General features: G+C 36.5%; 1 protein-coding gene across 4 annotated transcripts in view; it reads right to left on the minus strand.

Moving 5' to 3' along the window:
* Positions 1 to 1,158: 1,158 nt before the first annotated feature.
* DCN (decorin) overlaps positions 1,159 to 15,245 on the minus strand; it is a 41,916-nt gene continuing 27,829 nt past the window's right edge. For all 4 annotated transcript variants that reach the window (XM_032874207.1, XM_032874208.1, XM_032874206.1 and 1 more), the window contains exons 6-8: positions 9,972 to 10,065; positions 6,271 to 6,409; positions 1,159 to 1,910 (exon numbers count right to left, since the gene is read on the minus strand). In XM_032874207.1, coding sequence (XP_032730098.1) covers positions 1,716 to 1,910; positions 6,271 to 6,409; positions 9,972 to 10,065 — 428 coding nt within the window. In that variant the 3' untranslated portion in view covers positions 1,159 to 1,715. The remainder of the gene's footprint in view (positions 1,911 to 6,270; positions 6,410 to 9,971; positions 10,066 to 15,245) is intronic.

The raw sequence follows: 15,245 nt of genomic DNA on the forward strand, positions 1-15,245 counted from the left end.
TTTCTCCTAACTTCAGTCTACTTTTCTACAAAATGGGAATAACAATAGCCTTTACTCATTTACTCTATAGGGCTATGAAGTAGCTATGTAATAATTAGAGAGAATCTCATGACTTCTCCTGGAAATTATGTGTTGTTATGCTTTTGGGTTCTGAGAGAGAAATAACGAGGGAGAGTCATAGTTCAACCGCAAGGGAGGGCCGCTTGAAAATATAATGAAGGAAGGCAAAGAACTGCAGAGAAACTTGGCTGGAATTCTGATCAAACTGTACCTAAAGGCTCTTCTAATAGTAGGACCCTTTGGGTTTTCCTTTTTGGTTTAAACCAGTTTGGATTTGGGGCTGCCTGGGTGGCTCAGTCAGTTGAGAGTCCGACTCTTGATTTTCAGCTCAGGTCATGATCTCAGGCTCTTGGGATTGAGCCCCACATCAGGCTCTATGCTCAGTGAGGAGTCTGCTTGTCCCTCTCCCTCCCTGTCTAAACCTCACCCTCCACGTGTGCATTTGTGTGTGCATGCCCTCTCTCTCAAGTAAATAAATAAAATCTTCTTTAAAAAACCATCTTGAAAAAAAAAAAAAAAAAAAAAAAAAAAAAACCATCTTGGATTTGGTCATCAATATTTGCAACCATAAAACAACCAACGTTGTAGACAGAACAAACTATCCTCACATGTTTGTCAATTAGACGTTGGTAGCATCAATGTAGTTTTTGGTAAATCTTTATTTTTTGTAAATCAGCCCATTCCCCAGGCCTACTGAATGGTCTGCTTTGATAAGTCTTTATAAATCCTGAAGAAAAAAGTTCTAAATTTGAAGGTTTAACTAAGTATAATAAATATTTCTAATACATCTAGTAATTATAGAAATATTCAGGTGAGCAGCCTGATTATACACAAGATATTTTAAGACTGATTTAGTATTTTAATACCTGAAAATACCAGCTTTCTAGACCAATCAGGAAAAAAAATCAGCTTTGGGCTTTATCAGCTTAGCACTGATCATAGATAATGTAAGTTATAATACACGAATGTCAAAAAACAGGAGTAAAAGAAATATCTGAGAACTTGAAGAGATGTGCTATATTTGTCTAGAACACAATGTCTGCTCTCTTCAGAAAATGGGGTTTAGGGAAGATTTACAATTACACTTTTATACAATGGTAATTTTGAATGTATTTGTAAATTTATTTTTTTCAAAATGATGACATAAGCAAAAATTTTACATAGCCTTATTGAATTTACATATTCAAATGAGGCTTTACCAATAATAACGAGGATTAACACAGAGCTAGACAGAACTTGAAGTTTGGCTTTATGTCAAAGGGTCTAACACCCTATGAGCTACCAAAGATGGACACTTTTTTATTTGAATCCTTCTAAGAATTAAATACAAAAAGCTTTACTAAATTGTTGACATATATATATATATATATATTTACTCCAAATTTTATGTTTAAGGGAATAAGAGTATCTGCAATAGCTCAGTTAACATCAATAGAAAGCTTCAAAAAAGAATTCTGAAAATGGCAGGCAAAATATTTTTTTATTGTAGGCAATTATTTCAACTGCATATTCAGCTTTATGTATTATAAATCATGTGGGAAAAAGATCCACATTGCAGTTAAGTTTCCAGTATCTAGCTTTCTTTTTTTTCTTTTTTGAGCAATGATATTAATGGGATTTCTGCCAGGTTATAAAAATGAGGGCTTTCTTGGGTATTATTTATAATTTCCAAGCTGGATGGCAGAACGCACGTAGACACATCGGAAGGTGGATGGCTGGATCTCCCAGTACTGGACTGGGTTGCTGAAAAGGCTCACACCTGAATAAGAGGCCTTTTTGGTGTTGTATCCAGGTGGGCAGAAGTCGTTAGACCCAACTGCAGAGATATTGTTGTTATGAAGGTAGACAACCTGGAAAATGAATTAATGGAGAATGATTATTTTCCTCTAAGTAGACAGGGCCATTCATGTAAATACTTTATTTTTTTCCCTTTATTCTTTATCCTTGACCCTTCCTTTCTCTTACACTCTCCACCCAACCATCAACAAATGCTACTAGTTTAATCTTCAAAATGTACATGTGACCCAGTCCTCTCCCCATATCGACTCCTACAACATTGTCCAAAACTGCCATTATCTCCTCCAGGATGATTGAAGTCATCATTCCTGCTTCTTCTTCTGCCCTAAAATCAATCTTCCCTCCTTAGTTCATAGAGCAATTATTTCAAAAAGTAAGCCAAGTTATATATTCTTCCCCTCAACACTCTAGTGCCTTCCTGTCTCATGCAGAATAAAGGCCAAAGTTCTCACACTGGCTCACAAACCTAACAGGATCTGACATCCTTTTGCTCTGACCTCATCTTCCCTCGCTATTCAATCTAACCACTCTGCCCTACTTGTTTTTCCTCTATTACGAAAATCACAGTCCTTCTTTTGGTCGGCACACGTTGTTTCCTCCACGTGGACTGACCTTCTCCAGGATGTCTCCATAGCTTACTCCCTTATGTGATTGATGTAACTTTTTCTTACCAAAGATGTCATTCCTGACTATCCAGGGCTGCATTCTTCTGCCCTAATTCACTTCTTTAGATCTTCATAGTAATTATCACTATATAGCTTATTATATATTTGTGTGTTTTGTCTGAATACTCCTCTAGAATAAAAGCTCCATGAGGAAAGAAACTTATTCTGTTTTGCTCATGACGTATCTTCAGTGTCTACTAGGACTGAGTAGGTGTTCAGTAATATATGTTGAATGACTACATGAGTAAATTCATGCTATCTCACAAGCTGTGTCTCCATGGAATATTGCGCTTTCGGGGCAAAGATAAAGTGATGCACATTTTAACAAAATTATACAAAATGAGGAAGTAATATACAGTGAAGAAATAGTGTACAGGCAGCATTAGAATCAAAATAATCACAAACCCTAAGAAAACACAGAGTATCAGCATTTGGGATGAACAGACCTAGAAAGTTTAAATGAAAATGCACTATGTGTTACAAATTCTACCTTATGAATATAATTCTACTGTTCAGTAGGATTTTTTCCGAAATGCATTTTATAATTATGTTTAAGATAATGATAACACGTTCATAGATTTTCCTCGGGGAAATTAAGTATCAGACTTATGAAAAGGACTTTAGAAATGGGTTTTTACTTCTATCATGTACATGTGAATTTTGAAGAGCAAGAAGTGACTTATACAACCAAAGCTAAAATATAGAAAAAGAAAATTTCTAAAGTACTTTGTAAAACCCATGTGGTGTTCCCTCAAAATAATTAACTTAAAATATTGTTGCATCTACCAGAACACTCACTTATATGCAGGGGAAAAGGGTCTTGTTTAAGAAAGAGTTTGGAAGGAGAACAATAGATATCACATAAAAACAGAAGCAAGGGATATTAAGCCAAACAATACGTCCAAGTATTTTTTTTAATAATTCTCAAACTGAAAATTTCTTTTCATTTGCCATTCTCTGATTACTAGCAATAATTAGCAAGAAAGGGGAAAGTATTATGACTAATACTGAAGGCGAGAGAAAAAAATATCAAGACATAAAGCAAGTATCAGTCTGTGTAAAAAAGAAAACTCTATTCCCAATTCATTTTATGAAGTCAGTATTTTCTAATATTAAAGCCAGACAAAAATCATCACACACATACACATACAGCCTACAATCAAATATTTCATATAAACATAGACAAAGAACTTTAACAAAACATCAGGAAACTGTATCTCATAACATTAAAAAAAAAATCTATACACCATGACCAAGATGGAGCATCATTTATTCAAGGATGTAAAACTCATTTGGCTAGAAATTAACTAACTTAATATACTATATTAAAGGAATAAAAGGCAAAACCACACGATAACCTCAACAGACACACAAAAAGCATTTGAATACACATCCATGATAAAAATTTTCAATAAGCTTAAGAATAAAAGAGAACTTTCTCAACTTGATTAAGAGCATCTACAAATATCTGTAGTTAACATCATGCTGAAATGTAAGAGTTTGAGTGCCTACCTGTGGCAGAAGATGAGAAAATTGACTAGAAAAAGTAAGAGGAATATTTGGGGGGTAATAGAAGTGTTAGAACTGGATTGTGGTGGGGGCGCCTGGGTGGCTCAGTCCCTTAAATGTCTGCCTTCAGCTCAGGTAAGGATCTCAGGGCAGGGGTCAAGTCCAATGTCAGGCTCCCTGCTCAGAGGGGAACCTGCTTCTCCCTCTGCCCATCCCCTGCCCATGCTCACTCTTTCTCTCTCTCAAATAAATAAAATAAAACAAAAAAGAACTGGATTTTAGAGATGGTTGAAGAATGATATAATTTTGCTAAAAATAACTGAATTATATACTTACAAAAAAACAGTAAATTAGGTGAAATCCCTAGAAGCCTATAAGAAGGGAGGTGAAATTGATGCATGGATAGCCAATTAGAGAAGAAGAACCAAGAGTGAGTCCCTGTGTGAATCCTCATGAGATTTGCTGATATTGAACAAAGATTTCAAAATAGCAATACCATGTTTTATAATTTTTTTTCTATGTGACCCACACTAAGAAACACAATACATGTATTTAATATAGATAAATCTGTGCATTTAAACAAAGTCTTTATGAAATATTTACCATTACATTGATATTTTATTTTCCATTCATTCTAACCCAACTGAGCCAAGCCTATCCCATAAATGTTCTAAATTAACTCATTAAACTTATTTTATGAACTCAGTAATACAACCAGACTAACATTTGAAAAACAGCAATCAAGAAGATAAAACTGATTATTCTAGGATATAAAAATGAAAACAAAACAACTGCCCCCCCCAAAAAAAATGCCCACCACCAACAGAATCCTTATGTAAATCATGATGTATCAATCTCATTTGGAATTTTTGTCACAACTGAATAAAAAAAGAAGAGAGATCAGTAACATATTGACATAACTGACAGCAAGTAAGGGATAAACCTGTCTTGAATCCCAACCAAAGAAGTGGAAACATTACCAAAATGTCAACTTTATAAAAATGATTTATTTATAATAGAATATCATTGTCAAGGTATAATTTGTTTTTTCACAAAATTTATTTATTTATTTGAGAGAGAGAGAATGCAAGCACAGTGGAGTAGGGCAGAGGGAGAGTGAGAGAATCTTAAGCAGATTCCACGCTGAGCACAGATCTCATGTGGGGCTCGATCTCACAACAGTGAGATCATGACCTGAGCCAAAACCAAGAGTCTGACACCCAACTGACTGTGCCACGTAGGTATTCCAACATATAATTTCTGAATCGCCATTACTGAACTAAGTACCTATGTAAATTTCTGAGAGAATTTAAATATGATCTTTAAAGAAACTGAAACATTAGATAAAACAAGCAAATACATTAAATTTATGAATAACCCCCTTATTAATTTTTTAAATAAAAAATTTGAATAATGTATTTGTTGTAGTTACTCAAAGAAACAATGGAAGTCTTATGCTATTATGTATGAAAATATTGTTATTATTTAAATAATGAACATGCCATACATTTATAGATTTATAGACTAGAAAGCTCTGTTACCACAGTGGACCCCTGGATGGTATCTTCTTATTCTTATGAATGTACTATAACTCAATAATCTATATAAAGTTAACTCAGTCACACTGCCAGCTAAATATTGCCTTTGACCTACGTGACATCTGTTGAAGCTAAAAGTTATAACTGCTATTTTATTCCATATCTATGGTTCACAGATTATACCATCATTTTCAATCAGTATGTTTCTGTTACAGTGATCTATTACTTCAAACTATCTTGCCTGCTTCATTAAAAATATTATATTCTGGAAGTCAGCACTATAACTAGTTTAAGGTAACAGTCTTATTTTAAAAAATAACAATTTAGACCTATGTTTTTCAGGATGCCTTGGTGGCTCAGTGGGTTAAAGACTTTGCCTTCGGCCCAGGTCATGATCCCAAGGTCTTGGATGGAACCTGAAGCACTGGGCTCCTTGCTCAGCAGGGAGCCTGCTTCTCCCACTCTCTGCTGCTCCCCCCTACTTGTGCTCTGTCTCTCTGACAAATAAATAATAAATAAAATCTTTAAAAAAATAAACTTGGGTTTTTCACGAAACCAGAATGAATATTTATGTGGAAACATTAAAAATAACTTCCTGCAAAAAGATTTGTAAGCAGAGCTTCCCTTCCTGCCCCCATCATCCCAGTAGGGAGGGTTTGCTCCCTAGTTACCCTTCACACCATTTAGTGGTGCTGTATTACCTGGATGTACTTATGTTCCGCAAGCCCACCAGGTACTTTGATCAACTTATTGTTGTCCAGGTGAAGCTCCCTCAGATGAGGAGTGTTGGCTAGCGTGCCATTGTCAACGGCAGAAATGCTGTTAAAACTCAGCCCCAACCTGCGGAGGAAAGCAGAAATGAATGCGTGCACTGCAGACCGCTGCCCTCCTCACAGGCGCTGTGTGATTTATCCAGTCAATGGGAAAGGACATTCTTTGTTTTCACCCTTAGTGTTCTCTTTGCCTAGAATGCTTTTTGCAACCTTCCCGAGCTCGGATAGAGCCCATTTGTTCTCAAATTCCCAGCTTGGAGTCACTCTCTTTGAAACCCTTCTGACAGGCATCCCCTTGTAAATGTTCCTGTTGTCACCCTCTTAAAAAAACTCAAGGGACTAATGACTTGTGGGTCACTCCTAGAGAAAAGTGACTGTTTTGTGGCATACACAGTATGAACACAGAGTTTGTTATGATCAATGAAGCGCTGTCAAATTGATTTCTCTGTATAATGAATATAATGAATTTACTTCAGACAAAACTAAAAGGACTACTATTATCATCTTGGTCACTGTGGAAATCAAATAACTGTATATTTATTATATAAATTTATTCATTGGAAATAAAAGGTAGAAGGATCTAATGAATCAATAAACACACATGCCAGGAAGGTTAACAGAATTAGCATCTTGCTTTTGTTTGAGTTTTATCAATGACCACCTGTTAATATCAGAATTTGCCTGGTGCCGACATTCTCAGCTACTGGCCTTGATCTCTGACCGAAGTTGTCTCTTTCTTGGCCCCTGACATTTCTTATACAATGCCACTCAAAGTTTTGGGCTGCATTTTTTAAATTAAATGCATGAAAGGTCAAAGTTCTGCAGTTGTGAGGTATCTTCCTAGCAAATGGGATTCAAAAGGCAGAGGTCGACTTGGAGATAAGGTTAATGTATTTGGCATTCTGGGGATGCATGACTGTCAAAACCAGGGTGCTGCCAACCCAAAAAGGCAGAGAGGGGATACTAGGGATGAGACAACAAAGTAATGAATGAGAACCAGAATCTAGCTCCAAGAGAAAGAAGAGGAGATGGGGGGTCTGGGTGGCTCAGTGGGTTAAGCTGCTGCCTTCGGCTCAGGTCCTCATCTCAGGGTCCTGGGATCAAGCCCCGCATCGGGCTCTCTGCTCAGCAGGGAGCCTGCTTCCCCCTCTCTCTGCCTGCCTCTCTGCCTACTTGTGATCTCTCTCTCTGTCAAATAAATAAATAAAATCTTAAAAAAAAAAAAGAAGCGGAGTCTACTGGGATCATTCAAATGTAGTGGAATAGGCTTGGGAAATATCTGTGGGTCGCTTTTTGCTTGCCTTCAGTTTGTTTTGATCTTTGAGCCCTTTTGGGATTTAGATTTTGGTTTATCTGACCAAAGTCTTTCAATTTTAATCATGGCTTGATATTTGAAATAATTGAGATCACAATATATTGATTTTAGGCCATTAGTAAAATAGTTCGTTTATCTTAGTTATGGATTATTGACTTGACCTTTTGGCTGAGAACATTTTGTTTTTTTCCCCCAATCTCAGACATGTATCTCTTGTTTCTGGTCTTTTCTTTTCTATTATAGAAACATGTCTTCTATTCCTTACAACACTTCAAGTCCCATTTCCAATTTGGGACTAATTCAGTTTCAGAACATGATAATCCTAATAATTGATTCAGAGAAACTTCACTTTTCTCATGGTTTATTTAGATATTCAATCAATAAATGTTTTTGAGGACCTACTATGTTCACAATATTATCCTAGGTTTATGAAAGCAGAGGACTCAGGGCTCAAAAACCATTATTCTTTCCGTCAAAGTTAGGGAGATGATCATAGATGTATACATGTATAACAGAAGGGAGGTGTGCCTGAAAATCATCTCATATTTTTGGAGAGAAGCGTATACTATTTTCTTTCCACTTGTTTCTAATAACTAATTGGAATATTTGCCCTGCAACACTGTTTCAAGATCAGGTGTGGCTGCTTTTTTCTTCTTTTCACAGTTTTGATGCTCAACATCAAAATACGTCTCATGTTCCAACATCAGCGAAGAATAAACAACATGAGGATGTGATGGTTTCATAGACAGATTTTTCAAGGCTTGATTCCAAAAGGAAATTTTTTTGATAAATTCGAGTCAGAAAAGTTTGCTTGGCCACTTGAGTCTGTCTGTTCCATTTAATGAATGGAATTTTTAAAAAATCTCCATACCACTTTCATTACAAAATGAATTTTTCTTCTAAAAAGGTACAGATATTATTAATGATTTACCATATTTGGAATTAGATTATTGTTCATCTCTACTATTACTACTGCAACTACCACTGGCCATCCTAAAGATCATTCTATAAAATAGTCAATGCAACTTGTCTTCCTACATTGTTCTGCAGCTAGAGGGACTGAATCACAAAGAAAGGTCAGTGATGCCTAATACTGTTTCAAAATATATTTGCTGTATTAGAGACTGTAATTCAAGTATCTTTAGATAAATGATTTCTTTTTTTTAAGATTTTTTATTTCCTTATTTATTTGTCAGACAGAGATTATAAGTAGGCAGAGGGGCAGGCAGAGAGGAAGGGAAGCAGCCTCCCTGCTAAGCAGAGATCCCGATTCGGGACTAGATCCCAGGACCCTGGGAGTACCACCTGAGCCGAAGGCAGAGGCTTTAGCCCACTGAGTCACCCAGGCATCCCTAGATAAATTATTTTTTATCACTGGAGACAGGAGGGTAAGAAAGGACAGCTAGAGTCACAGGTACAGGCTCACCTTTAGCCCTTACCATCCACTGGCTCACTGGAAATCTCCACAGAAATGAGAAAAGATGTATTATACATCACTGGTCTTAGCCAATTCTCAAGAATAAATGATATACTTTATATTTATTTATCTACCATAAAATTTTTTAGATAAAAGAGGAGTGAGTCAATTTGGCATAACACCGTGCTCCTTTGTAAGAACATTCTGTAATACCATTCAAGAGACCAGTGCTTCTTGAAGATAAAGCAAATAGTTTGCAAGCATTCCCTTTTTTTATTACTTAACCAGATTGTTAATGTAGAAAGGTTAAAGTTAGATTAGAAAGCAGAAAAGGAACGAATGATTATCTATCAGGGAAAAAAAAACCTTAATTTTTTGTTAAAAAAATAAGTTAATTTTTTGTTAAAAAAATAACTTCTTTTGTTAGACTACGCTAGTATGTCCAGAGACATTTTAAACTCTTCAAAGAACAGAAGTGAAAGAATCTCATCATCATTATTCCAATACCATAGGGTGGGATGCCCAGTATGTCCCATGATCTGGTAACTTTCATTTTAAGGCATTTTCAAATTCTGAACTCTGTTATAATTTACTTGACCTTCTGTTTAAGGCAACTAAGTTAGAACATATTGAAGGAACATATTGACTTAATCAGTTACCAGGTACATAAGATATGTCTTAATCTGAAAACAGTATGGTAGATAATCTTCATCGTTATGGTAAGTATGCTATTTCATTGTTTTTTAAAGAAGCAGTTGGGCCTGCTGAGGTCTGAGTTTGTTAGGACCCACAACAAAAAGAGTCACCAACCACCCATTGTGTTTCTAGTTAGGAATATGCAGGCACTAATACATCTGGCCATTCTACAGATAAAAGGTCATGAAAGAATATTATTACTTAGCCAGATTATTCAGTCCTTTCAGGCTGGATGCATCAACTTTGGTGATTTTGTTGCCTTCCAGATGTAATTCAGTAAGGGAAGGAGGAAGACCTGGAAAAGAGAAATACAGAATGTTAAATTAGCAGAGAAACGTAATTACAGGATGTAGACGGACTTAACGAACAGTAGGCCACCAACTTGCTGAAAGACACGGAGCTTCAAAGGGTTTGGTTTTCATCTTTCCCATCAGTTTTGCTTTCTATCTTTTTCTTCATCTCTTTCATAATAAGAGATGCTTTGGGAAGTAGGACAAGCAAGTTTTACTTTTCTCGTAGATTGATTTTAACAGAAACGTGGACTATCTTTATCACGTAGTAGATTTTGGTCCTAGTAACTGTTAGGATACTGTCGTAGAACTGAAGTCAAACCCTGAATCTCATTAACTTCCTCCACCTTTGTTACTAAGCTAATACTGTCACTGATAAAAGACCACAAAGGTAAAATGAGATAAGCATTTGAACTGCAATAGAGAAATTATGTGTAAGTTAAACCTATATACAAATTTAATGAAGTATTTCAGTAATGGGTGTCATAATAACAAACACTTCATGGGGCGCCTGGGTGGCTCAGTGGGTTAAAGCCTCTGCCTTCGGCTCAGGTCATGATCCCAGGGTCCTGGAATCGAGCTCCGCATTGGGCTCTCTGCTCAGCAGGGAGCCCGCTTCCCCCTCTCTGTGCTTGTCTCTCTGCCTACTTGTGATCTCTTTCTCTCTGTCAAATAAATAAATAAAATCTTAAAAAAAAAACAAACCTAACACTTCATAAACCGCGTTGGCCTTAATCTTAATGGGCTTTTCCACATTAAAAAACAAACAAATGAAACAAATCTCGAATGCCTCTACAACGTGGATGTGTAGAAAGGGCTAAAGCTGACTTGGACCTTTTAAATCAAGACTGTTTCTTTACACAAGAGGAATGCAGAGGCCTAGAATCAAGTGATCGGCCATATGTAGAACACCTGGGGAAATAATTTTAGATCCAAATTATCCATGAAACCTCTGGGTAGTACTTCTCGAAAGGCTATGATTTCTAAACATTTAGTAATATTAATATAAAAGTTTAAATATTTTATTTTCATTTCCTCCTGCCATCTGAGGATATACAATGCTTTTATATGGCTTTTTAAGGAGCATATTGTTCCACTTACAAGAATAGCCACAACTACAAAGAAAAGAGCAAATCAGTTATATGTCAAACTAACATCTGCTTAGCAGAAAGTGTTGGTTATCTGTCCATAAGGAACAAAGTTGGGAAACTGTAGGTTATGTTTGGTAAGAAAATTTTCATGGCACACCCCTGAATTCTGTCCATACCATCTCTTTCATGTAAAAGTTTAGTCCGTATTTGATTTGAACTTATTGTTAGTTTCTCTACAGCATGATGTTTTGTGCGGGAAATGCTAAGCTACTCACGGAAAGTCTGTCATGTAGCAAACACGGATACTGGCACTTTTTCTAGCTTAGCTCATTTAACTTTTTCAGTTTACAAATTACTTTTTGCGAACCTCCCTTCCATTGATGAAGAAATGGAGACTCCAAGTTACAAATTTTGGAGGTTATCTAGCTGCCACGTAGGGAAGTAATATGATTTCAGATGGTCAAAGAGAGTTCAAACAGCATGCTTTTAACTGAAGGGAATGAAATGGAGACAGTGTAGGAAAACCAAGAGGGACTTAACTCCTGAAAGCACTGGTCTGAGGCCAAGGTTAAAAGTTTCCATAGGCTTAGAGACAAATACCTCCTTCTGGGAAAAAGAACAAATGAGATAATAGTTGTTAGGAGTAATGGGTGTCTGGGCAAAATTAGAAGTAACAATTTAAAGCCTGCTTGTATAAGTATTATCATTTTCCAGGACCCCTAAAAGAATGTCAACCATGGAGAAAGACATCCTGTGATTGTCTTGTGTCCACTGAGAAGTAATGACCACAAGTTAATGACCGTGGGATTGAAGAATGCTTCCCTACTCCCTTCCCGCCCTCTGGAAAAGTGGCTTTTCTATTCTTTGCACAATACCCCTTCCTCTTTCCAGTCGGCTCCCTTGCAGGTATGGTATCTCTATAAACTCCACTAGCATTCTTTCTCTTGAGTCTGGTGTTCATTTTCATGACATGGAGGCTCAAGAACCTGGTCTTGGGGTCTAGTAGCAAAATCACAATTGAGTCATTCTTATGACTAAATACCAGGAGACCACAGTCACTCTTGGAATAAGGGATTTCAACCTCTTTAATCTCCTTAGAATAAATAAATGTGGATTTTTAAACTATTCCTACATGTAATTAATGAATGAATATATAAAACAAAGCAATTGAATACACATCTTTTCTTCCCTATCACCATGAAAAGTATTTTTAAAAATGTACTGTCTCTAGAACAACAATCATCATCGTGTCCAAAACCCTACCTACTTTCTAAGTGTCTTCCCTTCTACAGCATCAGTTTCCCAAAAGGGAAGTGATAGCCAGGAGAAAGTTTGACAGTGGACGAAAACTGCAATAGGATAGAGAGAGGCAAATTTATCAAGAATACCAGAATCATTTGCCACTGTAGTAATATTTAGCTAAGAACCTATACTCTACCTCCTTTTTTTTCCCTTTCATTTCCCTTCCCATTTTTAAGATAAATATATTAAGAGCTTACTTTGGGCCAGCTACTATGTTTGCACATTATGCATCTTATTTGTGTTTATTAATCCTCACAAATATCCTAGAAGACAGGGGTCATTAACAACTCCATTTCACAGACAGCAAAACTGAGGTTTGGAGATGTGCAAAAATTAGCCTGAAGTCACAGAACAACTAAGTGGTGGAATCAGACCTGCCAGCCATGTGGTCTACGTGGAGAATTCATAACTCTCCACTTCACTTCACTGCCATGTGTTTCCATCATTGATGGTAGATAGTGTGTGGACATTAAGATTCCCAGAAGATAGTGCTATACAGGCATAAGGGTCAAGCCTAGGAAAAGCAGACTTATCTGTTTTGTTGGCATAAATATGCATAGGTGGGAGTACTTAAGTTGGCAGCAGAGTACAATGGTCATGCCCATGAACTCATGTCAGCACAGCATAGTCCTGGCTTGGCCACCTCCTAGCCCCAGGACCTTGGGCACGATGTACTTCATGTCTTTAAGCTTCATTTTCCTCATTTATTAAACAGGTATGATTATATTACTATAGAGGAATGGTTTGAGATTCATAGCAAAGAATCCATAAAAAGCCTTCGGCACAATACCTAGTATTAGTAAGTGCTTAGCAAAACTTCGTTACTATATTTTTTATAGTAAGTGTTTAATACATAAAAGTAAGCTAGAGATGGTGAAAAAAGAGCACCTAGGGTAGGGAGGAGAAATAACAAATACAGGTCACTAAGTGATGAAATGTGTTCCCGAGGCATATTTTTGAGGATGCATTAAGAAGGAGAGCAAAATCAAAGACTGTGTTTAATGCAAGTCATTTAGCAGCATGAAGTAGTGGAAAAGACCCAGACTTTAAATTCCAGCTTTTCTACTCCATTTCCTATAGCTCTATAGATTTGGACATTGCATATATTACATGTGTACATGTAATATATAAAAATATAATTTAAATTTTAAAATATTATTAAAATATAAAATATATTAAAAATATAAATATATACACATCTGCACTCGAGATAATATTAATATATATAACATATAATAAATATAGATATAGATATGTACACATCTGCAGTGGGGATTTTAAAATAAATAAATAAATAAAACCACTTGTTATGATGTAACAAGTTGGAGGCCCAACATGAAGGTGCTTCATAAACTGTAGATCAATCTCTATCTATCATCTATCTATCATCTATCTATCTATCTATCTATCTATCTATCTAATCTATACCAGCAGTTACTATTATGGGCATAAAAACATCTTCGGTAGCAAAAAGACTGTGGAGAGAGCAAGGGGTGGTGAGAAACCATTCTATGAACTATATCTTCTTGGAAGCTGAGTTTCTGTGGAAGTACAGTGAAGGGTAATTGTTTTCTGTGGGCAAGAACCTACACTTTGTACCCAGTCCAAGAACGAGATATCTAAGCTGAGAAAGGGCCAGATGGAGGAGAAAATTTGAGAATATAGAGGGGCTTTTGTGAGACTAAAACCCTGGAGCAAGGAAAATGTGAGAATTAGAGGAATTGCTTTTTTTGGTGAGTTGATTTCTTTTCTGATCCACAAAGATTGGCTTCCTTGCCTTCCCCAGGGAACCCTTAGCATGAGGTCATGTGATGACTGCTGCTGACCTGCCTGGCTTTGCTCTGGGTGATAAGCTCCTTGAAGTTAGGTAATAGACCCTATTCATTGTCCTGTCTCTGGTATTTGGTACTTTGCCCAAGCAAAATGAGTGTCAAAATAATTTTAAGAAATAATAAAAGGTAATATTAATCTACTACTTATTTGAATACCAGATATTTCTCTAATTAGTTATTTAATTTTAAGGCAAACTAATGCTATTACACATTCATGAATAAAGAAATTGAGGCAGGGGCACCTAAGTGGCTCAGTTGGTTAAGCGGCTGCCTTTGACTCAGGTCATGATCCCAGGGTCCTGGAATCGAGCTCTGCGTAGGGCTCCCTGCTCAGTGGGGAGCCTGCTTCACCCTCTCTCTCTGCCTCCTGCTCTACCTCCTTATGCTTTCTCTCTCTGTCAAATAAATAAATAAAATATTTTTAAAAATAAAGAAATTGAGGCATAAATATTGAATAAACTTGCCCAAGGCCTTAAAGCCAATTAGGGACAAACTGAACTCAACCATACAGACCAAAATCCCCACTGTACAACATACAACCGGCACTATCATACAAGAGCATGACCTCTGTGGATGCTCTTACTCTTAAGGCCTGAGATGTCCTATGATGGAAAGGAATTCACTGAAAGATTGCAGACTCAAAGTAAAAATTGGCTCAATTTCAAGGTACGTCATGTATCTTCTTTTTTAATGCCACTAAGGTATTCTATTTTTTAAATAATTGTACATTAGTGTTATCACAATTCTTCTCTTTTATCACAATTATTTAATATGAAATCATTGTGTGTTGAGTTATATCTTAGAAGAGACTTAATAAGTAGAAGGGTCTAGCCATCTCTACTGTGGGCCTCGATGGCCCAGGGGTCATCGAGGCTCAAAAGAAACACTTCCAAGGGTAAACAATTTACCAGCAATAACATTGGCTACTTCAGTCACCATTTAAATTTCCAAAACAATTTT

The sequence above is a fragment of the Lontra canadensis genome, unplaced genomic scaffold (assembly GCF_010015895.1).
Source record: "Lontra canadensis isolate GAN:19392208 unplaced genomic scaffold, GSC_riverotter_1.0 scaffold52, whole genome shotgun sequence".
NCBI classification, from domain to species: Eukaryota; Metazoa; Chordata; class Mammalia; order Carnivora; family Mustelidae; genus Lontra; species Lontra canadensis.